This window comes from Eumetopias jubatus, unplaced genomic scaffold, assembly GCF_037043125.1.
Source record: "Eumetopias jubatus isolate StellerSeaLion01/CBP00866 unplaced genomic scaffold, mEumJub1_p1.0 scaffold_1, whole genome shotgun sequence".
Classification (NCBI taxonomy): Eukaryota; Metazoa; Chordata; class Mammalia; order Carnivora; family Otariidae; genus Eumetopias; species Eumetopias jubatus.
Window position 1 is genome coordinate 191,827,504 of NW_028274807.1, and position 26,275 is coordinate 191,853,778.

At 47.0% G+C, this 26,275-nt stretch overlaps 1 protein-coding gene across 1 annotated transcript; it reads left to right on the plus strand.

Moving 5' to 3' along the window:
- Window positions 1-25,095, plus strand: ACOX2 (acyl-CoA oxidase 2). Its single transcript, XM_028110441.1, has 14 exons — window positions 1-160; window positions 578-740; window positions 957-1,108; window positions 1,514-1,621; window positions 3,653-3,772; window positions 4,093-4,208; window positions 4,876-5,048; window positions 5,435-5,597; window positions 6,764-6,954; window positions 8,208-8,393; window positions 10,461-10,566; window positions 13,902-14,119; window positions 21,755-21,887; window positions 25,033-25,095. The coding sequence occupies exons 1-14, from the start codon at window positions 1-3 to the stop codon at window positions 25,093-25,095; spliced, it is 2,052 nt and encodes a 683-aa protein (XP_027966242.1).
- Window positions 25,096-26,275: the final 1,180 nt, after the last annotated feature.

Here is a 26,275-nt window from a genome sequence, read left to right on the forward strand (position 1 = left end):
ATGGGCAGCCCAGTGCACCGAGTGTCCCTGGGGGATACCTGGAGCAGGCAAGTGCACCCCAACATAGAGAGTGAGAGACACATACAGTCCTTCAATGTGGAAAGTCTCATCAACATCCTGGATGGAGGTGCCCAGAACACTGCACTCCGGAGGAAAGTTGGTAAGAGGAAGCTGGGGAGTGGAGCCTCTGCTTTGTGCCCACATGCCTTTCTTGGAAGAAGAGTCCTTCACTAGCAGTCCCACCTCAAATGACAAATCTTGCTTTCAAAATTCCACTGTTAGAGATTCATTCCTTTGGACTCTACGGACATCTTTAACAAGTCCGTATTTCCTGAGCCCATCTGAAGGATAGAAGAGTCTTAGGCAGCAGAAGACCTACATGTTGGTCCTTATTCTGCCACTGCATGGCTTTGTAACCTTGAGCAAGTCACCTTCCCACCTCAGGTGCTCAGTCATTACATCTGTAAAATGACAATAGTGTCTGACTTCACGTCCACAAGGCAAGGGGGTAGAAAGATCTGAAGGTGCCAGGAGCCTCACTCCGGTCTCTAAGCTCTCTGTTCTCTGTTTTTGGAAGAGAGCATCATCCACAGTGACCCGGAGTTTACCCTGAAGTATAATTATTTCATGACCCAGAATGAACGTTATGTGGCCGCCGTTCAGAGGAAATTTCACCTCCAGACAATAGCAAAGCGCCTGGGCTGGTCGGAAAACAGTCTTGAATTCCACTACGCTTACAGGTACTCACTCCCAGGGCAGCCCCACCAGAGAGGAGTTCACCTGGGATCACTTGGAAAGCCTTAACACTATGAGCGATTTTCCCCACTTTTAAAGGCAATAGCTGCTGGGAAGCCAGGATGGCAGATGTCCCTTCCCTCCTGCACCCTGCCAGACTGACGCTACTGGGGTCCCCGTCTCCGGTGGGCTACTCAAGTACCGTGTCCCTTCCCCCACAGAGCCCTTTCTGGAGAATTGGCCTTAAGTCTACACCACGTGTTCCTGAAATCCCTCAGGACCCTGGGCTCAGAGGAGCAGATTGCCAAATGGACCCCACTCTGCAATGAGTTCCAGATCATTGCATCATATGCCCAGACAGAACTGGGACACGGTGAGCCAGGGTTTCTGCGTGCACTGTTCCAGAAAGCCCACTCACGGCGGAGGAGTCAGAGATTGTGTATTTCATATGGAAACATTCCAGCAGGTGGCAGTCAAGGGTCTCGAAGGAGGGGGTTCCTTTTTCTAATTTATACAAACACGCCGAATGAACTAGCGTGCGTGGGGCAAGGCGTTCCTTCTGGAAATGTCAGCAAGCATCCCTTGTCACGGGCTGGCCATGTGTCCCCCACACAGCCCACGGGTGAAAGACGAGAAATGCCTGTATGTACAGCTGGGAGCTCCCCCGACTGCAGACGGGGCTGGTGCCTGGCAGCTCCGGGCCCACCGGGATGCTGCTCCCCAGGTGAGATTCCTATCCCGACCCCCTGCCTCACAAACTCCCCTCCTTGATTCCCAGGGACGAATCTTCGGGGCCTGGAGACTGAAGCCACCTATGATGCGGCCACCCAGGAGTTTGTGGTGCATAGCCCCACGTTGACGGCCACCAAATGGTGGCCTGGGGACAGTGAGTATCTGTCTGTCCCCCCAGCCCTATCTGTCCTCAAGGAGAACAAAGTTGGACAGCAGAATAGCACTGGCTCTGAGGTCCACCAGACCTCAGACTGATTTCCTGTTCTAGGCTGGTGACCTTGAGCGAATCAGTTCAGGTTCTTGAACTTCAGGGTCTCACTCTGTCGACAGGGGAGGATGGGAAGAATTTCATCCGTAAATGGCTGAGAGGCCCCAACTTTGAAGTAACTGAGGAAACCCACCCAACCTGTGGGGGATGAGGACCAAGTCCTCGCTCACAGGCACCTTGCCCCCACACAGACACACAGGTGCACACACACATCACATACGCACAGCCTAGTCCCAGGCACTCTCACCTCCCAAGTTAGTGATTAAGCTTGCTAATCCATCACCCAGTTCACCAATCACTGCCCCAGCTCCAGACACCCAGAAAGGCTCAGCCTCGGTCTGGCCACCGGCGCCACACTGCCCCCTGTATCCACCAGGTGGCGACCGCACCGTGCTTCCCCCAGGCTCCGTCATTGCCCAAGAGGGGGTCCCGCCAAGGCCCTTTCCCCGCAATGTGACAACACACCTGTGAGGGCATGTCTGTGGCACTTGAGGACCCATTTGCTGAATGCTTCCACAGGGGGAGAAAATACAATGAATGTCAGGAGTACAACTAAGCAGAGAGAAACAGAGGTCAGGGACAAGCAGAGAGGGAAAAAGATTCAGACAGAAAGAAGTCAGAGAAATAAGGGATGGACAGGAGAGACAACGAGAGAGGAGAGGAAGGGAATGGATGACTGCAGTCAGAACTGCAGAAAAAAGAAACCACCTTGGCAATCAGGCCGACTTGAAATCCCAGCTCTGCCCCCTCCAGACCGGTGACCTTGAGGGCCTCACTCGCCTCTCTGAGCCTCAGTTTCCTTATCTGGGAAATGGGGCTCATCATACCCACCCTGCAAGAACTGGAAAGCACCAGCACAGGGTCCAGCACCACCTGGATTTAGATAAATGGTAATTATCTGTATTCATTATTATTAGGTAGACGATAGAGTGATTCATTTATAGATTTTTGAGTACCAAAAAAAAAAAAAACTTGCTCATTTTACAGTGCCTTTTGCAAAACACTGCTAGATTTGTTTGGTTCTTTGGGAGCTGTTTGCCCTCTCTGGGATCAGTGACTCTTCGAGGCCCCTGGGTTGGGGGGCAGCGATGCACACCTTTCCCTGTGATCAGGGACCGGTTTTCTCACCATGTATCCTAACATACATACCCCAGCAGCTCTGACAGAAGGATCCTGTCTCCCTGATTCCAAAGAAAATGACTCAAGGGCACACACTTCAGCCAGAAGACTGCAGAAGAACCAAATTTTTAAAGATGCCAAGCTTTCCCAGGTTGTTCCATTTAGGCTATTTTCATTAAAATCCATAACCTTTGTCAGCTTTGCCTTTGAAAGGGGGAGCACCTAGAGGGTGTGGAGGGCTTTGCACCCCTCCAGATCTCCAGCAGCCTCCTTGAGCCTCCCTACCCCCTGCCTGTGTATTATAGGCTGGTTGCTCCACATACGTGACATTTAGACAGAACCCCCTGCACCTCCAGCCACTAAATGGCTGTCCATAAAGCCCTCCAACTCAGACACTCATATTAAAGCTCTCAAGACTGTTCCAGTCATTTCCAAGGATGAGTCAAGGCCATATGAGCCAAGGGATATCCTGAAAATGCATCGCTTTGTTGCCCAGGATGCTACCTCCTCTTCTGCCTGGCCCTCCCTGCCCTGGGTAACCCCCCTGGGAAATATCTGTACCCTTCAGGCTCCTTGTGCATCCTCCCCTGACCTGCACCATTTGAGGCAGATCAAACAATCCCCATCCTGGCTTCACGGGGTGCCCTGCCTTCCCCGTGCCACCACACTGGTCCTCCTCACCAATTTCAGACTGGACCACATGCAGGTTCCTGATAGGGAGAGTTAGCCTGCCTGCTCCATACACCAGGGCCTCCTACACCAGAGATCATGCTGGGCCTCTCCTCTCTCTGCCTTCAGTGGGACGGTCAGCCACCCACACCTTGGTCCAGGCCCAGCTGATCTGCTCAGGAGCCCAACAGGGCATGCACGCCTTCATTGTGCCCATCCGGAGCCTCCAGGACCACACCCCACTGCCAGGTAAGCCCATGTGGCTCCTAGGACCCCTGCCAGGAAGAGACCCCACCAGGCCTCCCTATCGTGAGACCCCAAGGTAATGGGAGAAGCTGGGACATGTCTCCCTTGGGCAGGGAGGAGTCCAGTTGGATAGACCTGGTGCTAACTGGCTGGGTGAACTTGAGCAAGATTCAGCACCTGTCTGACCTCAGCTGAAAAACAGGTGTAATAACCCCATGTGGCAGGCTGCTGTGAGGCTCGGGGGAGCTAGAACATGGGTGGGGGGGTACCCGGCACACGAAAGCACTTGGCTCACAGACGTTCCCATCTCCATCTCTGACTAGGAGTCACCGTTGGAGACATCGGACCCAAGATGGACTTTGACCACACAGACAACGGCTTCCTACAACTGGACCATGTGCGGGTCCCTAGGGAGAACATGCTGAGTCGCTTTGCACAGGTGGGAGTCCCGGGGAGGCGTGCAAGCCTACGCTGCCTGGAGAGGGGCAGTGGCCCCCTGCAGACTGCTGCTGGCTCTGGGTCTTCCCCCAAAGAGCAGAGTTTGGGGCATCCCACCCCCACCCCAAAGAGGCTCTGGTATCCCACAGATCTGGGTAAAGCCCCAGTTTGGGAGCTGTGTGACCTTGGGCAAGTCACTTGATCTCTCTGAGCCTCAGAATTTTCAGGGGTAAATGCTCACAGCTTTGTGGGGTGGTAGAGCAGTCATAGGGTAGGGGGGCAAAGCGATGTGAGAGAAGGGAAGGGCTGAGGATGACATGCATATTCACCTACAGTGAGGCCTAGACAAGCAGTCACTGACCAGACACCAGCTGAGTGCTGGAGGAAGTTCTGGAGGTCCCCAGGCATTCCCTCTAGCTATGGATTTGGGGGAGGTCCTGGGTGTCCCCGGAGAGGAGCTGTGAACCCAGGCACTTGAGAAATGACTGTTCAGCAGAAAGCACAGGTGTGTTAAGAGCCAGTGCGCTCTGGCGGGCAGTCAGCCACCTGCTCCCGGTGAGCGGTCTGAGGGCCATGTGCCTGGAGGGGATGGAAGCCCACAGTTATGCGTGTAGGACAGGCTGGGGAGCCCTGGCTCAGGCCCGGCACTCCTGTCTCTGGTCCACCAGGTCTTGCCAGACGGCACCTACGTCAAGCTCGGAACGTCGCAGACCAACTACTTTTCATTGGTGGTGGTGCGGGTGGATCTGCTCCTGGGCGAGATCATCCCCCTGCTGCAGAAGGCCTGTGTCATCGCCATCCGCTACTCGGTCATCCGCCGCCAATCCAGCATCCGGCCCAGGCAAGGGGCACCCGCAGGCTGACCACGACAGACGGGGCTCCCTCTCCATCCCACAGTGCCTGCCCCCTGATGCCACCCGTCTGCCCGAATGGGCCCTGTCTGAGGGGTCTCTGTCGGGCTCCCTTGAACCCTGGCTGGTCTACCACCTGACCTGTGTCGGTCAGGGTCTGGGTTTCTGTGTGATCATGGGTCTTTGACCCTGTACCATCAGATCTGTCTGATAATAATCTTAAAAAGATTATTACTAACCTCATGTCACTTCAGGTCAAGTTTTGCAGTGTTATAAAAAACGATCAGTTTTTAAGTCTTTTTTTGATCCTGGGGATATGGGAAGGTGGAGGGGGCATGTAGCAATCTTCTAAACCTTCTGCTTTTCCTCCCCTCAGTGACCCAGAGGCAAAAATCCTGGACTACCAGACGCAGCAGCAGAAACTCTTCCCTCCGCTGGCCACAGCCTATGCGTTCCATTTCCTGGCGAGCAGCCTCCTAGAGTTCTTACATAGCTCCTATGATGCCATTCTCAACAAAGACTTCAGCCACCTGCCGGAGGTACCTGATGTCTGGGGGACGGGGCGGGGGGTGGCTGGAGCTAGGAAAGTGGCTGAGATTGTTCTGCCCACTGGCAAGCAGCCCCACTCCTGTTCCCATGGACTCCTTTTACTCCCTCCCCCTAGCCTTCCAATATCCCAGGGCACCCCGGGCAAACTGTACCCCAACATATAAATCCACCTACATCTGGCCTCCAGAAAGCTCCAAAAATGCTAGAGGGAATAATCACACATTATACTTAGAACACAGCAGCACAATCCCTGGTGTGTATGTGAAACCTAAAAAGCGCTGAAATATTACAGAAAAATTACAAATTACACATTTGGTGGCATGGTAGGACCTGAATTGATATGATTTATCCCACTGGATGTGTATACATTTTGCAGCAGAAATACTAATGAGTTTGATCACTAAGGCTGCCCCAGACTTTTCTGGGTATTATATATAATCTATCTTCAATGCCCTGCTTTAGCTTTCTAAAATTCAAAAAATACTGATTCCAAAACACATCCGGCCCCGAGGGTCTCAGATGAAGGACTATGGACTTAGATATACACTAAGGTTTCATCCACCAGACCCTATGCTTTATAAGCACTGCTTCATCAATCCCCAATTGTGCCACTGGCCTCATTTATATTCCCATTCTACAGATTAGGAAAGTGAAGCACAGAGAGATTAAGGAACATGACCTTCCTCCCAAGGACTCAAGAGTCTGAAACATGGGTAAGGGCTTTCAAGAACCGAAAGCTCTAACCAGGTCTGCTGCCTGGCAGCCCCTCCTACAGCCCAGGCCAGTGGGTTGATGGTGGATCTCCACAGTCACAGGCCAGCTCTCCAAAAACCCCACTTGCCAGCAAAGTCCGTAACTCCTAAATGATGGTGAGCCCAATCCAGGAAGCACCCTCTTCCCAAGATCCTGGGGACACTGGCCTGGTCAGTTTTCCTTTGTTTTCACTGCCCCTACAGCTACGTTGCTTCACCATATGACCTTGGGCAAGTCACATAACATCTCTGAGTCTCAGCCTTCTGGTTCATAAAGTTGCGAGCCGAAGAGATCATTCTTACCTCACAGGGTTGTCATGGGCATACAGCAGGTGCTCAATGAGCGGGAAGCATGGTTGTTCCTGGAGGGACTCCTTACTCACCCTAATGCTCTGTTCTTGCAGCTTCACGCACTGAGTGCAGGAATCAAGGCCATGATATCAGACTCGTGCCTCCAGGGGACTGAGCTGTGCCGCCAAGCCTGTGGCGGCCACGGCTACTCGAAGCTGAGCGGCCTGCCCTCACTGGTCAGCAGAGTGACAGCCTCCTGCACCTATGAGGGCGACAACACCGTGCTCTACCTGCAGACGGCCAGGTAAGGCCCCTGTGTGGGCTGAAGCAGCACCCGATGCCCACGGCGGGAGCATGCACCAGGCAACGCCACACGGAGACCAAGCGACACGCACAGTCTGTCTCCAGTCCATCCGGGGCTTTTCGTAGGTGGGACAAGAGCACAGCTTTCCCGTGCTTCACATTCTTCAGGGGCTCCCCACAGCTCATGGGAAAACGCCACACTGCACCTGCCCTGCGGGGTCCTTACGGCCTGTCCCACCCCCCTTCCTGCCTCCCTTTCCCTGGGGCTGGACACGGTTCCTCTTTCCCGTCACCAGCTCCCACTAGCGTCCCCCCCCCCTGAATACTCTGTCCCAGCCTGCAGGGCCTGCTGTAAGCAGCTCCTCTCATCCCTCAGGTCCTTGCTTAGATGCCCGCCCCAGCTGAACACGCCATCTCCAGTCGCCCCAGCCCTCCCACTCAACACAATCCGAGGGGCTCTTCTCTGTGGGCCAGAGTGTTGAGGGCCTTGCTCACCGCCTGTCCCTGGGCTTAGCACGGGGCCTGCACGCAGAGGCTCCCACCTGAGAGGCAGGTAGGCAGGGATGCAACTGCAGGCTTCTGTTCACTCTCTTCTGTGTGTGGGGGCTCAGACTGGCAAGGCCCTTCACATTCATAATAGTATCATGGGAGGTTTTTTCAAATGGTAAGGGGGGTACAGCATCCTGTATTGGACACTCTGTGCCCCACCATTATAGGAGCATTACAGATATTTTCTGGGTTTTCACAAACCTTCTATCAGGTGACTATTATTATCCCCATCCAGAGATGGAGACACTGAGGCCAAGGGAGGTGAAATAACATGTATAAGTGTCACAGAGGTCTCAGCAGAGCTGCCCGGGGAATCCAAGGATGGTTGAGCCCAGAGCCTATAACCACTGGGTCATCAGAGGAAAGAAGCAGAGAGTCACCTGTAACTCTCCACTCATGTTAGCATCCTTACACCTATCCTCCTGAAGTACAAAAATTTAATTTCCGCCATCACTGTACAATTCAGCACGAATCCCCAAATCCCAAGATCCTAACCAGAAGAAAAGATTCTGTTTGCTCAGATACCAAAAGGGTTTACTTTCAGGATCTGAGTGTCTATCAGGAGGGGCCAGGCAAGAGCCTGCATGGCCCTGGTTCTCCCGTAGGGAGTATGAGAGTGCATGTTCCTGGGCAACACGGGTGCTGGGCTGTCCCACAGGGCTCTCCCATGCTTACCTGCTTCTACCGCCGCCCCCCCCCCCCCAGGTTTCTGGTGAAAAACTACCTGCAAGCTCAAGCTCAGGCAACCCCAGGCTCCACACTGCAGAAGTCTCTCCCTCAGTCTATTGCATACCTGACCACAACTGACCTGGCCAGATGCCCAGCCCAGAAAGCAGCCGACTTCCTCCACCCAAAACTCTACACCACGGCCTGGGCACACGTGGCAACCAGGTGAACAAGAAATTGGCCATTCCGCCTGGGGGCAGGCTCCTGCCCACACTAGGGCCTTTGGGGTGGGCTGGGTGAGCATTTGTGAATATTCCTCTGAAAAGCATCCCCTTCCCCAACCTCAGTCCTCTCAGTTCCTGCCACCATGGGCAGAGAAGGGGAAATCACATCCATGAGCCACCATCACTTCCCCATCCTAGTCGAGCTAGTAGAAGGACATCACCCCTCTGGCCAGTGCAAGGAAATTTGTCTTTTTTTTTTTTTTTAAGAGTTTTTTTTTTTTTTTTTTAAATTTAATTTGAGAGAGACAGAGAGCATGAGAGCACGAGCAGGGGATGGGCAGAGAGAGAAGCAGACTTTTCGCTGAGCAGGGGCTTGCTCCCAGGACCCTGAGACCATGACCTGAGCCCAAGGCAGCCGCTCAACCAACTGAGCCACCCAGGTGCCCCGAACTTTTTCTATCTTTAGGTTCTTACTGTGATTTGCAATGCAATGAATGTGCCCATTTGTAAATACCACAAATGTATCAGTATGTAAATAATGGTAAATAATAAAGTAAATACCAATACTGTATTTAAAATAGCCCACAAACTAAAAATAATTTTCAAAAAACCCGACTACATCAAGGGATAGGATTAGTTTATTGCCAGGGTCTATCTAGTGGACTCCAGGGAACACAAACAGGACCAGGGACTCATGCATTCTATCATTCAACAAATACTGTTGGGTACCTGCTGTGCCTCAGAAATGTCCAAACATGCCAAGGGCTGGGAATAAAAAGAGGTCCTGGCCAAACACAAACACCATCACAGAAAAGATAGAGAGATGGAAGTACCTAAGAAATAAACCTTCTGAAATTCTCCCCAACTAAAACACCAAAACAACCCGGAAGAAATAATTTCAGCATATAAAAAGGTCTTATACCCCAACCTGTGGTCCAAGGGATGGTTAATAATTATTTTAAGATCACAAGCAACTTTGGACATTCATTTATTTATTCCACAAATACTAAGTGCCTACAGTGTGCCAGGCACTTTTCTAGGCACTACAGATCTATCAATAAACCAGTCACAAAAAGCCCAGGCCTCAAAGAACTAACATTTTAGTTGGGGGGGGGGGGTGTTGAGTGCCAAATAAGGCTGCTCAGGGTAATTAAAATGCCATTATATTGATTTTTGCTTGGAACTCAATGTGACATCTGCTTATCCACTCCCTGACACAAAAAAATAAATATTGCTTAATAAACAGTGTGTTTTGCAACAGAAATCCCAAGGATGGGCAGGAGAACAGAAAATAAAAGAATAAAGGTTAAGTAAATAGCCAATGACCAATTTGGTGGTTTGGAGAACAAGAGTTAGTTTAGTTTTCTTTTCTTTTCTAGCCTTTTAAGGTCCCTGAGGTAGAACATGGAACGGGCTGGGGTGACTGACAGGCGTCACTAGCCTTTCCGGGAAAACCATTGTCCTTGCTCAGCTACAGAAGTCGGTCAACAGAATGGCCTGAAAACACTGACATTAGGATTGTGTCTGTATTAGAAAGGAGGGTCAGTGCCTGGCCTAGAGCCCTGAGGCTTTACAGCTCATGGGTTAAGATGGCTCCACCCCTCACTAGCTGTGTGACTCCCGGACAGGTAAAGTGAGCCAGTCTGGGACTCAGTTTTCCCCATTGTAAATTGGGAAAGCCTACCCTTAAAAGGGTTAAAGAGAGGGACGCCTGGGTGGCTCAGTGGTTAAGTATCTGTCTTCGGCTCAAGTCATGATCCCAGGGTCCTGGGATTGAGCCCCACATCAGGAAGCCTGCTTCTCCCTCTCCCACTCCCCTTGCTGTGTTCCTTCTCTCACTGTGTCTCCCCATCAAATAAGTAAATGAAATCTTTAAAAAAATTTTTAAAAAGGGATTAAAGACATAATGTATAGTAAACATTTAGCTTTGCAACACAAAGCAAAGGTCAATGAACAGAAATTACTGCATTTCTACTTCTGAGGGATCCCCAGGCAGCCTGAGACCAGGCTCCATCAGTCTGTTTCCCACTCAGTCAGGGAGTTGAACCTTTTTTCCTCTGGCCTTCAGGCTCATAAAGGACTCAGTGCATCACTTAGAGACTGTGATGCAATCCGGGGCTGACTGGGATGAGGCATGGAACCAGACCACGGTCATACACCTCCAGGCTGCTAAGGTGAGCTGCCCCGTCAGCTGAAGCTCCAGCTGAAAGGGGCCCGTTTTGTTTCCCCAGCAGGCCACCATGCTGAGAAAAATCTGAGCTCTGCCATTATTCCCTAGCCCTGCTCAGTGGCTGCCCTCGTTTCACTTCCAAGGCTTTCGTCCAGGGTATTTTAATTAAAGGATTTAACTCCAAAGCAATCTTGCTGACAGCTCTTAGGGAAAAATGTAATGAGGCACTGTTATTGGATTTGCTTCAGGTTGTTCAAATATTTCCTCCCACACAGAAAAGCAGGTCAAGTCTCCCCTTAGCCCCACAGGCAATCCTTAGATGTCTGATTCAGTTTCTACTCTGTTTTGTGTTTGTGCATAATTCACATTCAGTCAGCAAATATCTGAGCACCCGCTCAACACCAGGCATCGGGCTGGGGACTGGGGGCTCCATGGTGCCCGTACCCGGTGCAGTCAAGGCAGCACGGTGAGGGAGACACAGGCTGTCCGGGATCCCAGAGAAGTGCAGCTCTACCCGGCATGAGGACCAGAAAGCCTTCCCAGAAAGGGCACAGAGGCCAAGACTTCAAGGATGAGCTGAAATTAGCCAGGCAAAGGGTAGAGGCTGTGGTTTGGGAAATGGTTTCCTGGCAAAGGGAACAGCAGGTGGAAAAGGAAGAGGCAAGAAAAGGGGAGGTGCTTGAGGAAGTGCAAATTTGGGTGCTAAAGGAGGAAGACTGAACCCAGGGGAGGTAAGCAGGTAGGGGAGGAGAAAAGATGGGCAAGGCCTGGGGCTTTCTGCATCACTGTGAGCAGTTTGGTCTCGTTCTCTTTGCAGACTTTGTACCACAGGAGTGAGGTGATCAGAGTTTCATTGTAAAAGAATCATGCAGGCTGCCTGGGGAGCAATGGACTGGAGGCTGGAGGCCAGTTAGGAGCAGGCAGCAGCAGTCTGGGCAAGGGCTGAGGATGGTCATGACCATGAACTTGGTAGAGGGCACAGAGAAAAGTGGGAGGATGCAGACATATTAAGGGCATAGATGATAGCAAGAGCCTTCAGAGAGTAATGGGGTGGGAAAGAGGTTGACTCCTGAGCTCCAGCTTAGGCACCTGGGACTCTGGTCCTACCTACAGCTGGAAAACCAAGGTGAACACTTCGATCCTCAGGCATCAGGCCCAGGAATTGGCAGGAAAGCCTGAGGAATGTTTTGTAGCAGCCCTCACAGGGCAGGCTGGGCGTGAGGCGCCACCTGGTGACCCGCCCCCTCTACCACATCAGCTGGTGCTGGTCTTAACGCTGCCACCATCCACGGGGCTGTGTCTACTGCAGGAGCATGCCCTGCTGTGCTAAATGTCCTATCAACACAGAGGAGGCTGAGCCAAGGCTGTGTTCTCACCAGACTATCACAAAAGGAATCACAGCTGCCCATTATGCATCCATTTTCCAAACCTATGCTCTGCCTTCCAGTGGACCAGACACTGCATGCCAGGTTACCTCATTTAATACATACCACCCTGGGGGTGAGAGTAGCATAATCTCCATTTTAAGGATGAGGACATAGAACTCAAAGGAATTAGGTCCCAGAGGTAGAAAATAGTTAAGATGCTTTGCTTTCCTTTCCCTCACAGATGCAAGCTGTGTCCTCAGAGAGCCACTGTGTGTGAGGGAGGGAGGTGATTCCCCAAGTTCTAGGGGCACCGAGGGAGGGAAGCTCTGCCAGCCTAGAGAAGAAAAGCAAGTCCCTTCTCCTCTGGCCATTGTAAGCTGAAGAAGAGTGGCTTCCTGGGGAGAGGGTGCCCTAGCTGACTCACCAAAGTCATAAGGGGCAGGGAGAGCTGCAACTTCTGAGCTTCATGCTTTGGAAAAACCATCTATTCTACAGAAACCTTAAGCACCCACCAAGTCCCATCTAGAAACCATAAATATTCAGGTAAAGAGTGACAGCAACACAGGGGAGTGGGGAACAGTGGCCTAAGTTCTGTTTCCAGCTCTGTGCATGACCTGCCTAAGTGACCTCCAGTGTCCTTCCTTCTCTGGGCTGTAACTTCCCGGTCTGTAAAACAAAGGGGCATGGGAAAGACCTTAAGGCTCTGATGGGCTCTGGTCCTATAATCTGAAACCCTGCTCAGGAGAGAGGTCCGTCCCCTAGGAACACGGGAGGAAATGCTGGTACCCATTCTAATACAGCCTCAGTCCAGGTCTGTCAACACCTCATTATGCCTCACGGGGGCAGCCTCAGCAGGTTGGTGCAGCTTCCTGCAAGTACAGCCCTGTGTACATGCAATAACCCTTGCCTTGCCCCCCTGAGGAAACTTCTTTGAACCCTCAAAACAGTCTAAGCCTTGCTACTTCAGGCATTTCTGGGAAATCTGTATTTTCACAAGATGCCCAGCTGATCTGTGTGCACGTAAACATTTGAGAAGAGTTTTATTTGCTTTCCTTCCCCCCACCCCTGGAATTGATATACCTAACCTGATAACATAATGTGCATTTATCTTGGGGAGAAGGGGAATATTCAGAATGCTCAACAACCAGTAGTGCAGAGGCACAGGCCAATTAGAAAGGACTTCAGGCCTAACGGGAGCAGGGGCCTGAAAGCCTCCTGCTGGGTCAGGCATTTGTCCTTTATTTGTGAAGCTGTGGGGAGGAGGGGCTCCCAGGGAAGGATCCTGGCTGACGGAGGTGGGGTGTCTCACTCAGTTGAGGGCAGTGGTCACTTACCAAATGGTACCAAAAGTTTTATAATTTTTTTTAAAGTAAACTCTACCCCCAACATGGGCCTTGAACTCATGACCTTGAGATCAAGAGTCATATGCTCCACTGACTGAGCCAAGTGCCCAAAAGTTTTATTTTAACTAGTGACAAAGACAGACTGTTGGATATGGGCTAAATAACAGCCCTGCTTACCTTGCAGAGTTTACTCTGTAACTGGGATAAACTTTATGTCCATCATGCACCTCTACTTTCTCACCCCAAGACACACACAAGCACACACACACACCACTGCCTTAAACATGGCAAACAATAAACAGCTGTTTTCTTAAGAAAAGTGGTACAGTCCTCCACTGTCTCCAGGCAGCCTCCAATACCCCTGTACTCTTTCTACTTTCAAACCTCCTTGAAATTTCCCCCAAACAAAATGAGGAAGCTAAGAGCCAAGTCCCAGAGCCCACAAGCCCCCAGCAGGGGCACACATGCATGCACAGAGTGTGCATGGTGAGCTTGGAGCACAGGCAGCTGCTTGGCGGCCCACGGGGAAACACCTGGCCATAGCGAGCTTACTCCAGCAGTCTTGCCCAGCCTCCGGGATAACTTCTGGAGTCAGAAACCAGAAGCTGATGGATCTTCATGTCTTTTAGGCACACTGCTTCTATATCAGTGTGAAGAGTTTTACAGAAACTCTGGAGAAACTAGAAAACGACCCGGCAGTTCAGCAGGTGCTCAAACGCCTCTGTGACCTCTATGCTCTACACGGCATCCTGACTAATGCCGGTGACTTTCTCCATGATGGCTTCCTGTCTGGGGCCCAAGTAGATGCGGTGAGAACTGCCTACCTGGACCTGCTCCGCCTCATCCGGTGAGTGGCTGCCTTCAAACCATGGTAATCTTCAGAGAATAGCCCTAGACCCTTTGTTCACTTCCCACTCCAAAACCTGCAGCTCCAAAACCTTGCTAAATGGGGTCCAGCAAAAGCAGCAACCACCCTGGAGAGGTTGACACTGTAGCATGATTCCACAGACATAAAGCATGATGGATTTATGAAAGAAAAAAATGAAAAAACAATTAGAAATAAAAATAAATGATCTCAACTGAATACTCTTCAACATTGTAAAGGAAATAAGAAGAGTATCTAAATGAAGCATCCTACTTATTCATAATATGTACTAATAATGAGTCTTAATCATAGCTAATATTTAAGGAACACTTATATATGCCAGGCATTATGCCAAAAGCTTTCACATACATCATCTCATTTAATCCTTATAGTCTTTTGAAATGAATACTATTAATCTCCCCCATTTTACTGGGGAGGAAATTCAGGCTGAGGGGAGTAACTTGCCCAAAGTCTCACAATCAGCCAGGGGAGGAGCTGGGTGCAATCTGAGGCCTGTCTGACCCCTGAGCATATGCTCTTAAACTGTATTAAAGTTAAGGTGGGGGCGATTGTTTATTTCAAATATATCCTTGTCTTTGTTGAATGTGCTTAGGCAAACTCTTACTAAGTGGACTAAACTTATTTTAATTCTCCCTCAGCTTTAAGATTAATTTTTTTTAAACCCGGGAATTCATACACAAATTCATAAAGCAATAATACAAATAGTTCTTAAATGCAACATAATGCAGTGCAGTTAAGGGTCATGACATACTAATGCAATGCTTTCATTCTGTTACATTATATATAATCTAAATGATCACTTTATTTTTTTTAAAGATTTTATTTATTTATTTATTTGAGAGAGAGAATGAGAGAGAGAGAGAGAGCACATGAGAGGAGAGAGGGTCAGAGGGAGACGCAGACTCCCCACTGAGCAGGGAGCCCGATGCGGGACTCCATCCTGGGACTCCAGGATCATGACCTGAGCCGAAGGCAGTCACCCAACCAACTGAGCCACCCAGGCGCCCCAAGATTTTATTTATTTATTTGACAGAGAGAGAGACAATGAGAGAGGGTACACAAGCAGGGGGAGTGGGAAAGGGAGAAGCAGGCTTCCTGCTGAGCAGAGAGCCCGATGCAGGGCTCCATCCCAGGACCCTGGGATCATGACCTGAGCCAAAGGCAGATGCTTAACAACTGAGCCACCCAGGTGCCCCTCTAAATGATCACTTTAAAAACATTGAAACCAAAGCCCCAACCTGAAGAGGGCACTGGAAGAAACAAAACAGGGTAGTCACCATTGTCGGTAAGATAAAAATGAGCTATTTGAGAATGCAACCTTTTCTGAGAAAATAGGATGACTGTTTTATGTGGGGTGGTGTGACGTGTGTGTGTGTGTGTGTGTGTGTGTGTCTTTTCCCCTAGAATCTCCAATAGTTCACATTATCTATAAGACTAAGATAATAAAAAGGCAAAAGATTTGAAATTTAAAAAATAAACTTGTGACAAAGTTTAAAAAAAACTAGATCAAATTATTTTTATTTCTAACAACATGCAACATGTTACAAACCATTTATGACTCCATATAAGCACCTAACAGGTATTCAGTGGTCAGTAAATGTTCAATTAAATCATCAAAAACTGTCAAAAATACATTTTATACAAGTATGCTCCAGGTATTAAACTTTCCCTAATACAGAGAATCCAGTGGTGGGAACCATTAATAGCAGAACTGAGTATTGCACAGTTCAAGCCCCAAGTGTATCTTAATTCTGAAATGCTTGGCATTTTATTTTATTTTATTTTTAAGATTTACTTATTTATTTGAGAGAGAGAGCCTGAGCGGGGGGAGGAACTGAGGGAAAAGGAAAGGGAGAGAATCTTCATGCAGACTCCCCATTGAGCACAGAGCCCAATGCACAGGCTCCATCCCAGGACCCGGAGATCATGACCTGAGTCAAAATCAAGAGTCAGCTTAACCGCTTAACCTTAACCAACTGAGCCACCAGGCACCCCTGAAATGCTCCGCATTTTAAAGCTCATGAAGACAATAGGATACAAGCCTTGACTGACAGAGATGATGAAACACAAAAGATCACCCTAACACCTCATAAGCATGATTTTTTTTATCTGCAACACCATTTCTAAGTGCTTGCCTTGGCGCCAGAGACTTACAACTTAAGACCAACAGCACTGACACAGATACGTAACTTATGCATGCATCTAACCCACAACCCTTGATTTACTCAGTTATGGTTCTTAAGTAACCTTCCTATCACTGCAGGGAAGTTAGGCCTGTAACACACTCCATGCTTGTAACAGTTCTGTGTCATAAGTCCCTCCCTTGATTACTTAGTATCACCCTCTGATTTCTAGATGACAAATGAAGGATGGCATACTATTCCATGTGACACTAAGAACCAGCTCTCTGTGTAATGGTAATTGACCCAAACAGTTTATAGTTGTTTAAGGGGTTGCAAAATCTCAGGTGGGGGACATACAGGTGAAGATGGCAGATTGACCATATGCATTTACTTTTGTTCCCTCCTGAAACCCCATGAAAACACCAGCAAATGGGTTGAAATTTTTAAAAAGGTATAAACTCACAAAAAGAAAAAGAACAGGGGAGGAAACATGAAAATAAGAAAGTAGATGGACAGTGACTTAGCAGATCTGAGAAAACTGGATCATAAACCAGGAGTGGGAAACAAGTTATACCAAAGAACCCCAAGAACTAGCAGCACTGTGTACCTCTGGCAATAGGGGTGAAGGTAAGACCCACAGGATAGGCTGAAAGTCTGTTTCTAGAAGGAGCTGAACTCCCAGCTCCCCTCCTTCTCTGCAAGAGATTTGAGATTCTCCTTGGGGCGCCTGGGTGGCTCAGTCATTAAGCATCTGCCTTCGGCTCAGGTCATGATCCCAGGGTCCTGGGATTGAACCCCGCATCAGGCTCCCTGCTCAGCGGGAAGCCTGCCTCTCCCTCTCCCACTCCCCCTGCTTGTGTTCCCTCTCTCGCTGTGTCTCTGTCAAATAAATAAAATCTTAAAAAAAAAAAAAGATTAAAAAAGAGATTTGAGATTCTCCTTGACTCCACCCTGGCAGAAGGGTACACGGACAGGCTGTGGGCCAGGGAACATCAGGCATAGTTGAGAATGAGGCTACCCTACAGAAAACCTGAATAAATGTTTATAGGCTAAGGGCTAACCTAAGCCCCCTCCACCAGCTCTCTTTCCCCCGGTTCCCAGACAACTGGCAGCCAGGCGAGTACGCTACATGCTCCTTCTCTGGAGAATCTGACCAGCCCAGAGGAGAGAGAACTGAAGATATTGACACCATGATCCCCCCAGTTTACCCCAGAGTGAATCCCACACATTGGCAAGCACGCCCAGACTTGTAATCAGATAGCTAGTGCCCCACTCTTAGCTACAATCAGAGACTCAGGATCCCCAGACATCTGGGGGAAGCCCTGACATAAAACAGAGACCCAAGGGCACCTGGGTGGCTCAGTTGGTTAAGCGACTGCCTTCGGCTCAGGCCATGATCCTGGAGTCCCAGGATCGAGTCCCACATCGGGCTCCCTGCTCAGCATGGAGTCTGCTTCTCCCTCTGACCCTCTCCCCTCTCATGCTCTCTATCTCATTCTCTCTCTCAAATAAATAAATAAAATCTTTAAAAAAAAAGTCACACACTTAAAAAACAAAAACAAAAAACAAAAACAGAGACCCAAATGAGCAAGATGAAACAAGTTGGAGGGAATCTGCAGGGTGAAGGAATCTGTTTAAAATGATCAGTAATATCCTCAAAGAGTTAAGAGGAGATATAGCAACCACAAAACAAGAATGTCATTTCTTAAAAAGCAATATTCAGAAAAAAAAAAAAAGCTCTATGAAACTAAAAAATGATAGTGGAAATGAAAAACTCAGTGGAAGGACTGGAAGAGAAAGTTACATAAATCTCACAGAAAAGAAGGCAAAAAGAGAAAAAGATAAAAATTAGGAGAAAAGATAAAAATAGTAAGAAGACCGATCCTAACCGCCCATCATCTGAAAAAGAGGTCTAGGAAGAGCAGACAGAGAAAATAGAAGGGAACAAACCATTAACAAAATAACTCAAGAAAATACTCCTCAAATGAAGAGCACGAGTTTCAGACTGAAAAGGCCATAGATGTTTACAGACTAAAGGAGACACACACAGAAAAAATAAGTCAAGAATACAGTGTGCGAAATGGTAAATAAATGCTATGAAGAAAAGGAAAGCAGGGAAGGGGTCAGGAATGCTGGGAGTGCAATGCGGGGAGAGGGAGGGGACTGTGGTTTTATTTTATTTTTTAAAGATTTTACTTTTAAGAAATCTACACCAAACACAGGGCCCGAACTCACAACCCCAAGATCAAGAGTCGCACCTTCCACTGACTGAGCCGACTGAGCCAGCCAGGCACCCCAAGGAGTGTAGTTTTAAATAAGTCCGAGAAGGCCTCCCAGGGAGGGTGATGTCTGAGGAAAGATCTCAAGGGCTGGGGACAGGAGAGGAGCCATGGAGTTGGCTGGGAAAGGAGCACCACAGGCAGAGAAGTCCAAACGTTGGAGGCCGGAGCACGCTTGGCACATCCCTCCAGGGAACAGTGAGGTGGGGAATGAGAGCAGAGGTCAGAGTTAGGGGTGTAATGGGGCAGGGGCGAAGGGGGGTGGAGATCATCACAAAGACTGAAGACATTGGCTTTTACTTTGTGTGAGAGTGGGAGGGTTTTCAGCATTTCAATCGCCTGATGAATTTTTCTAACGGATCATTCCAGCTGCCATATTAAGAACTGACCGGGCAAGGGGGATGAATACAAAGCGGGGAGCCCAGCTAGGAGGTTACCTCAAAGAAAGATGATGTTGGGTTAGACTGGGTGATAGCACCGGAGGTAGTGGGAAGTGGCTGAAGTTTGGATACATTTTGAAGGTAGAACAGGATTTGCTGACACATGTGGGGTATAAGTGACAAAGAGGAGCTCAGATTTTTGGCCAGGACAGGGTTGCCATTTGCTATAAATGCACCAGATTTGGGCAGGATGCACAGGAGAAGGTGTAGAAGATCAGGAGTTTGGCTTTGAACATGTTAACTTTGAAGGGCCTGTTAGAAATCAAGTAAGATGTTAATAAGCAGGTAAGTGAGACTGGAGAGATAAATTTGGAAGTCCTTAGCATATGGCTGGTATTTAAAGCCATCAGAAGGATATCACATGGAGTGACTGTACAAAGAGAAGAGGCCCCAGGACTGAGTCTTGGGACCCTCCAAAGAGGCTGAGAGGAGGTGGCCTTGACAAGAACTATTTCAGTGGCGCTGTGGAAGTGAAAACCTGAATGGATCTAGTCTAGAAGAGGTGAAGAAAAAACAGCAAAGCATAAACAAGCACAACACTTTTAAGGAGTTTTATCATAAAGGGGAGCCAAGATCTGGAGTAGATGATGGAGAGGGAACCAGACTCAAAAGCTTGTTTTTAAGATGGGAGATAGGACAGCCTGTTTGTATATGAAAATGATCCAGTAGAGAAAGGGGATTATGACATTGTAGAGGAAAGGCAAGAGAATTTCTAGAACGTTGTTCTCTAGTAGGCAAGAAGGGAAGGCATCTAATGGTTGAGGAGGGACTGGCGTGAGCTGGGAGCCTGGACAGCGTACCTGTACTAAAAACAGAGAGAGCATGCATAAATGCATGGGCAGGAACTTGTGGATGTGCTCTTACCGCTTCTATTTTTTTTTAAAGATTTTATTTATTTATTCATGAGAGACGGGGGCGGGTGCAGAGGGAGAAGCAGGCTCCCAAGGAGAAGGGAGCCCGATGTGGGACTTGATCCCAGGACCCTGGGATCATGACCTGAGCCGAAGGCAGATGCTTAACCATCTGAGCCACCCAGGCGCCCTCTATTTTATCAGTGAAATGGGGCAAAAAGTCATCTAAGTAAGAGAGATGGGGAGGCGGCTAGTGTGGATTTAAGGATCAGAGAGAATGTGTAAAATAATCATCTCAGAGAATGAGAGACTAAAGGAATTAGAGCAATGTCATATGATCGCTAGGCAGCAGGAAGGGCCCACCTGAGCCCCTTTTACACAAGTCGGTACTGGTTTCCCAGCCACCTGTAGCTACAAAGGTGGTGGCAGAGAGTCGAAAAGCTGCTGAATGTGTTTTTGAGGGAGTGAATATAACAGACCATGGAATTTCAGCTGAATAAGGAAGGAAGGGAGGCCACCAGGAAGATGAGGGACATGAAGTAAGTGGTGGGTGCAGGTAGGGTCAAAGAAATGTGAACAGCCCTAAATGGAAATCCTCTCGCAGTGATCATGAAGGGTTGCCCAGAGAAGATGAAAGCCGGTAGGTACAGTATCCCCATCAGCTTAACTGCTTTGTAAAAGGAGGGCTAGGGAAGAGCAGAACCAATCACAATGTTATGCTTTATATTCTTAGCTAAAAAATGGAAGAGAAGCATGTGAACAATTTTTTAAAATATTTCATTCAATAGGCTACAATAAAACACATTTTGTTGTTTGGAAAAGAAAAAAGGGGGAGCTATCAGAGTCAGAACTCTAGAGGGAGTAAGCTAACAGGGCAGGAGCCAGTGAAAGGAACACGCCCCACATCACGGAGAAGGTGCAGATGTGGAGGACCGCGTACTGGGGTGGGGTCTTGGCGGAGAGTGACAGAGGGAGGCTGAAGAGCAAGGTCAGCGGGGAAGATCCCAGAACCGAGAAGCCGCATTTTAGAGGAATGAAATCACTAAGGATGACGACAGAAGTGTTGTAGAGAGAAACAGTGGACAAGCAGGTAGATCACTAATGGGAAGGACATGGTAGGGACACAGCTCAGCTGTGGGCAGAATACATAAAGTCACAATAATATAAACACATACAGCCATCACAGTGTAGGCACCGAACCTAAGTCTGACCGAAATCGTGACTATCCTGGGAGCAGGAAGGCTGAGGAGAAGAAGCTGGGGTAAGGGGGGGGGATGACACAGGGGTGAGGGTAGGGGACCAAAAATATATCCTTATCTTTTTGTAATGGACAGCTGACAGATAATATCTAAAACAGAACAATCAAGAAATAGCAATCCAAACAAGATAGAGACATTCAAAAAATATCAGCTAAAAGTCTGAAACTGATTCCAGTGGTGGGGGAAGTAGAGGTGCGACAGGGAGGTGCTGATTTTATCTTTTATTTTTATTTTTTAAATATTTTATTTATTTATTTGACAGAGAGAGACACAGCGAGAGCAGGAACACAAGCAGGGGAAGTGGGAGAGGGAGAAGCAGGCTTCCCGCCGAGCAGGGAGCACAATGTGGGGCTCGATCCCAGGACCCTGGGATCATGACCTGAGCCGAAGGCAGACGCTTAATGACTGAGCCACCCAGGCACCCCGGGAGGTGCTGATTTTAAATAACAAGCCTTGAAGACTACTGGACTCTTTATACTTGTATATAGAACAGATCAAAAATTAAAACTAAAAAATTAAAGCTGAGTTGTTCAAAAGTGAATAATGAGGCAACCTCTAATGAGGTGTTGTTATTCACCATCCCTGATTAATTAGATTCATAAGAGCAATCTAAAATACTCACAAACTCTTGTTTTCTCTCACAGGAAGGATGCCATCCTGTTAACTGATGCTTTTGACTTCACGGATCAGTGTTTAAATTCAGCACTTGGCTGTTACGATGGAAATGTCTATGAACGTCTGTTCCACTGGGCTCAGAAGTCACCGACCAATACTCAGGTAGTTGAGTAGAACACATTATAAATTATGCAAGAGAGGAGAGAACAAGCAGTGAATACACCTCCATGTTTTCTCATTTTAATTGATTCCCATTAGGTTGGAAATCAATTGGCATAGCATGTCTGTTGAAAATATTTTGAGAATACATAAAAGAAACCAGGAGTGGGGATGTGGCCTGGCAGGAACTGTGAGTCTGGACTGTGATCAGCAAAAAGCATTGCTCAGAATTTGGTAAAGGGAATCAGGAGTAAGGTCCAAGCTCTAAATCATGGCTTGACATACCCAAGGGCACACACACATAGTGGCAAACTAGCTTTTAAGTAACAAAAATAAGAAGATAAATCATTGCAGTGATTTAACCATCTTATTTTCAGCCTTTTAACTCTCAGTTTTGTGTTGATAAAAACGGGTATTCAGAGAGGATTGGATTCAGGGGGTGGGGGATCACTCTCAGATCTGTCTGCTGGAGATGCCTCCTTCCTCTGCACTCTGAGGAACACAGTCCCAGGAACAAAGAAGGCTGCTGCAGGGCCATTGGCAGCCCAGGAAAGCCATATAAATGACAATTACAAGGGTTATGGCAAAAAGATCCCCAGCTGTCCTAAGAGAGAACACCAGAATTCTGTCATTGACAGAAGAGGGGAGGACTCCTAAAATCCTAATGATCTAGGGCCAGCATCCCAGACTCTCTGCTGTAAGCCTCACTGGGAAAGGTTATGAATGTCAGTGACTACAATAACTGGAGTAAAGAAATAAACCCTATATTTAGAATTTGATAACCAATATTTAATAGATTTGATACAGATAAAACAAAGATAATCTATAGATACACAACAATTACTTTAAGCTCTATAGTGCAAATATGTTATTCAGATAGTGAAGCTTACTTTTTTACCCCTTAGGTCAAATTTCAGAAAAGGTGTCTTAACACCTCATAAAATTGGCAACTCTCAGGCTTTCATTCACACTTAGCATGGTGTTAGACTTGCTCTTCACATTTTGCAACCTGTCATACCTCACAGCTTCATTTAACATGATTATCTAAGATTACAACACAACTGGTCACCTCCAAGATGCTTGTCAGATAGAAGGCCAATCCATTTTGGTCATTAACTTGTCAAGTTAAAAGGATGAAAATATAAAGAACTTCTCTAGAGAAAGTATGATACATTTACTGCTTAATACAGTGAAGCTACTTCTGGCCTGTTACTTTTTCTAAGAGTTAGATCCCCCTACTTTCTACTACTTTCTATTTAAATCCTGGCATAAAATGACAGGAGTCCTCCTACTCCAGATGCGCTCCTGTGGTCTAAGGATAAACATGACGCTCCACCAAAAACCCGACCCTGCTGTTAACAGGGGCCAGCAAATACTGACATATCTAGCTCAAACCTGCTTACCTAGCAATACAAGGAAATATGCCAGTTCTGATCCCTCATCTTCACTAAAGAACACAGGGAGTTTTCTTGTTTGTTTTTTTTTTACTTTGTTTCTAATCGTCACTTTAAAAGCATTGACTCTGGATACTATATGAGGGCAGGCTTATGTAAATGAGGGGCATGACTGCTCCACAGCATCAACAGATCTGGTAAAATGTTGATGCACTTCATGCCATTCACTCTTCTATTTTTCCCTATCTCCTGCTACTTGACTGTGAACAAGGATGGAATCTTCCTCTTCCTAACACCAGGATCTGTCTTGGAGTAGACACTTTGCAGTTATGGAATAAATGAACATAGTTTTATGACCCACACAGTGAGATGAAGAACCGGCTGCAGACACAGAGCTGCAGACTCTGACCATCTTGGCTTACGTCACCTTGCTAAGAAGGGGACAGGTATAGCAATGTGGCTCTTCCATGCACAGCAATTTGGGAATGTGAGATTATCAATGACCTTGGAGAAGTGTTGCCAGTTAAAATGACAGTCGGTTGACTACTGATATACAGCCACATAATCTTACATTACTGACTCCTTGAGAGTCTACCAAAATAGCACTTTTAAGGTATATATTTCTAATCTGCTATAATCTTGAAGCTGCAGTTAAGAGACTTTTTTTTCCTCATTTGCACTGGTAGAAAAAGGCACACAGCAGGTATTTCAAATAAGTTAAAACAACAGCTACGTTAAAACATGCCTTGGAGACACAAAATTACAAACGGGAATATATTTCACTGACATTTTCTACCAAGAGAAAAGTGCAATGCTGTTAAATGTCTTAGAATCATAAGGCAGTCTCTCTTCTGTCTGAGGCAGGTGAGTGTTGAGCTTTATCCCTAGATGTGCTCTCTGAGTTTACTCTAGCCATGGTGTGTTTTTTGGCTTTTTTCCTGAGCTGGATGCTATTTCAAGCCAGATTCTCCAAAGTGAATTGCAAAAGGCTGTTTCTGCTCCCCATGTGAATTCATATTTATGTGATTCCTTATGGATGCAAGCAGTGCAGGAACCACTGGGGATAATTTCAAAACAAGAATCCTATTTCCCCCAATTATTCTACTGTAAAAATTTGTCCAAGTAGTTGCTAGATGCATTAAACATACCTACTGATTCATTCATTCAATAAATAATTATTGAGCATATGCTGTATGCCAGAAACTATTCCAGGTACTAAGGCTACAGCAGAGAAAGAAAGAGTCGCAGACCCTGTCTTCAATGAGGAGCTTAAAGTTTTAGCCTAGACAGGCAAAAAAGTAAATAAACAAGTAAATATTAAAAGATGAGGCTAGAGCTGTGAGGGAAAGAATCAAGACATACATTAATGAACAATGGGAAACGATCTACTCTGACACAGAATCTTGCTTACCTTATTCTGCCCTCTGGTTCCTTGCTTTGTGGTTAATATTCAATTTCAAAGAACCTCAAAAAAGTCAAGCATTTTATTTGTATTAAATTCCAAAAGCAAATGATAAGCTGTTTCTTAATTGGCCACCAGCATCCACAATTTAAAATCTGCATGAGAAAAGGAAGGATGCCCTTTGGAAAAAAATGTTTCGCCATGTTCAGACAAATGGATTTAAAAAATAATTTTTAAAATTAAGAATCTTATGTAATGTTACTTTTTTAAAACCAAAAACTTAATTTGAAGGTAAAGGTCATTAATACTGGCAGAAATATTATCTTAACAATGCACTTTTTTCTACAAATAGAGGAACCCTGCCTATGAGAAATACTTAAGACCACTATTACAAAGTTGGAGATCCAAGCTGTGAAGTAATCAACAGCATTCAAGAGACACCACCATGTGATAATGGTACTATGGCGTATATAGCATTAAACTTTAAAGTATGCTTCATATACACTTCATATATTTCAAAGTGTGTGTGTGTGTGTGTGTGTGTGTGTGTGTGTGTATACGGTTGTTTTTAAAGTAAGCTGTAGGGGCGCCTGGCTGGCTCAGTCAGATAAGCGTCTGCTTTCAGCTCAGGTCATGATCCCAGGGTGCTGAGGTCCTGGGATGGAGTCCTGCATTGGGCTCCCAGCTCAGCAGGGAGTCTGCTTCTCCCTCTCCCTCTGCCCCCCACTTGTGCTCTCTAGTGAATAAATAAAATCTTTTTAAAAAAACAATAAAGTAAGCTCTATACCCAACATGGGGCTTGAACTCATGATCCCAAGATCAAGAGTTGCATACTCTACCAACTCAGCCAGCCAGGCACCCTCTAAAGTATGTATTTTTTAAAGAGTGTCATTATATGGATGGATGGATGGATGGAACATCTGTGATTTACTTCAAGATAATCCATGAAATGAAAAGGGGAGAGCGAACAACTAAAGACGGTTGGTCAGTGGGTCCATGAGTGTTTGCACTATTCTACTTCTGAATATGTTTGAAATTTCCCACAATAAAAAACAGTAGTGCTATCCATTTGTAGCATCTATTTAGTAAAACTAAAGAGTTTTACTTTAGATCTAAAGTCAATAAACTCATCAGTTATCACTTATGTCTAATTTAGCACACATTTAGCCAAAGGTTTAAAAGGACATAACACAATTCTGCTCCAAAAGTGTCTGTGCTTGGAGTAATCTAAATAAAATGTAGAGCCCTGAGAATACCACTGAGTATCAATTTTTGAAAATCAACTATTTCACAGTGAAAATGATTTAAAATTTTCTTAAAAAGGCATAATTGTCTCAAATTACCCAAATATAATCAAACTACATTTTTCATATTGTGCAAGTGAATAAAACACTCAAAATTAAATTCCACCAGACAAATTAAGTTGCAAAAAATCTCAGCTGGCTACTTTTCCTAATTTACTCATAAAAATAACCATTTAGTTGTTAATAATTTTTTTTTTTTTTAAGTAGGCTCCACACCCAGCATGGAACCCAATGCAGGGCTCAAACTTACGACCCTGAGATCAAGACCTGAGCTGAGATCAAGAGTCGGAC

Coding starts and splice junctions, on each gene's coding strand:
- ACOX2 (XM_028110441.1), top strand. CDS start 1: ATGGGCAGCCCAGTGCACCGAGTGTCCCTGGGGGATACCTGGAGCAGG. Junction 161..577: donor TGCACTCCGGAGGAAAGTTG/GTAAGAGGAAGC, acceptor TGTTTTTGGAAG/AGAGCATCATCCACAGTGAC. Junction 5,598..6,763: donor ACTTCAGCCACCTGCCGGAG/GTACCTGATGTC, acceptor CTGTTCTTGCAG/CTTCACGCACTGAGTGCAGG.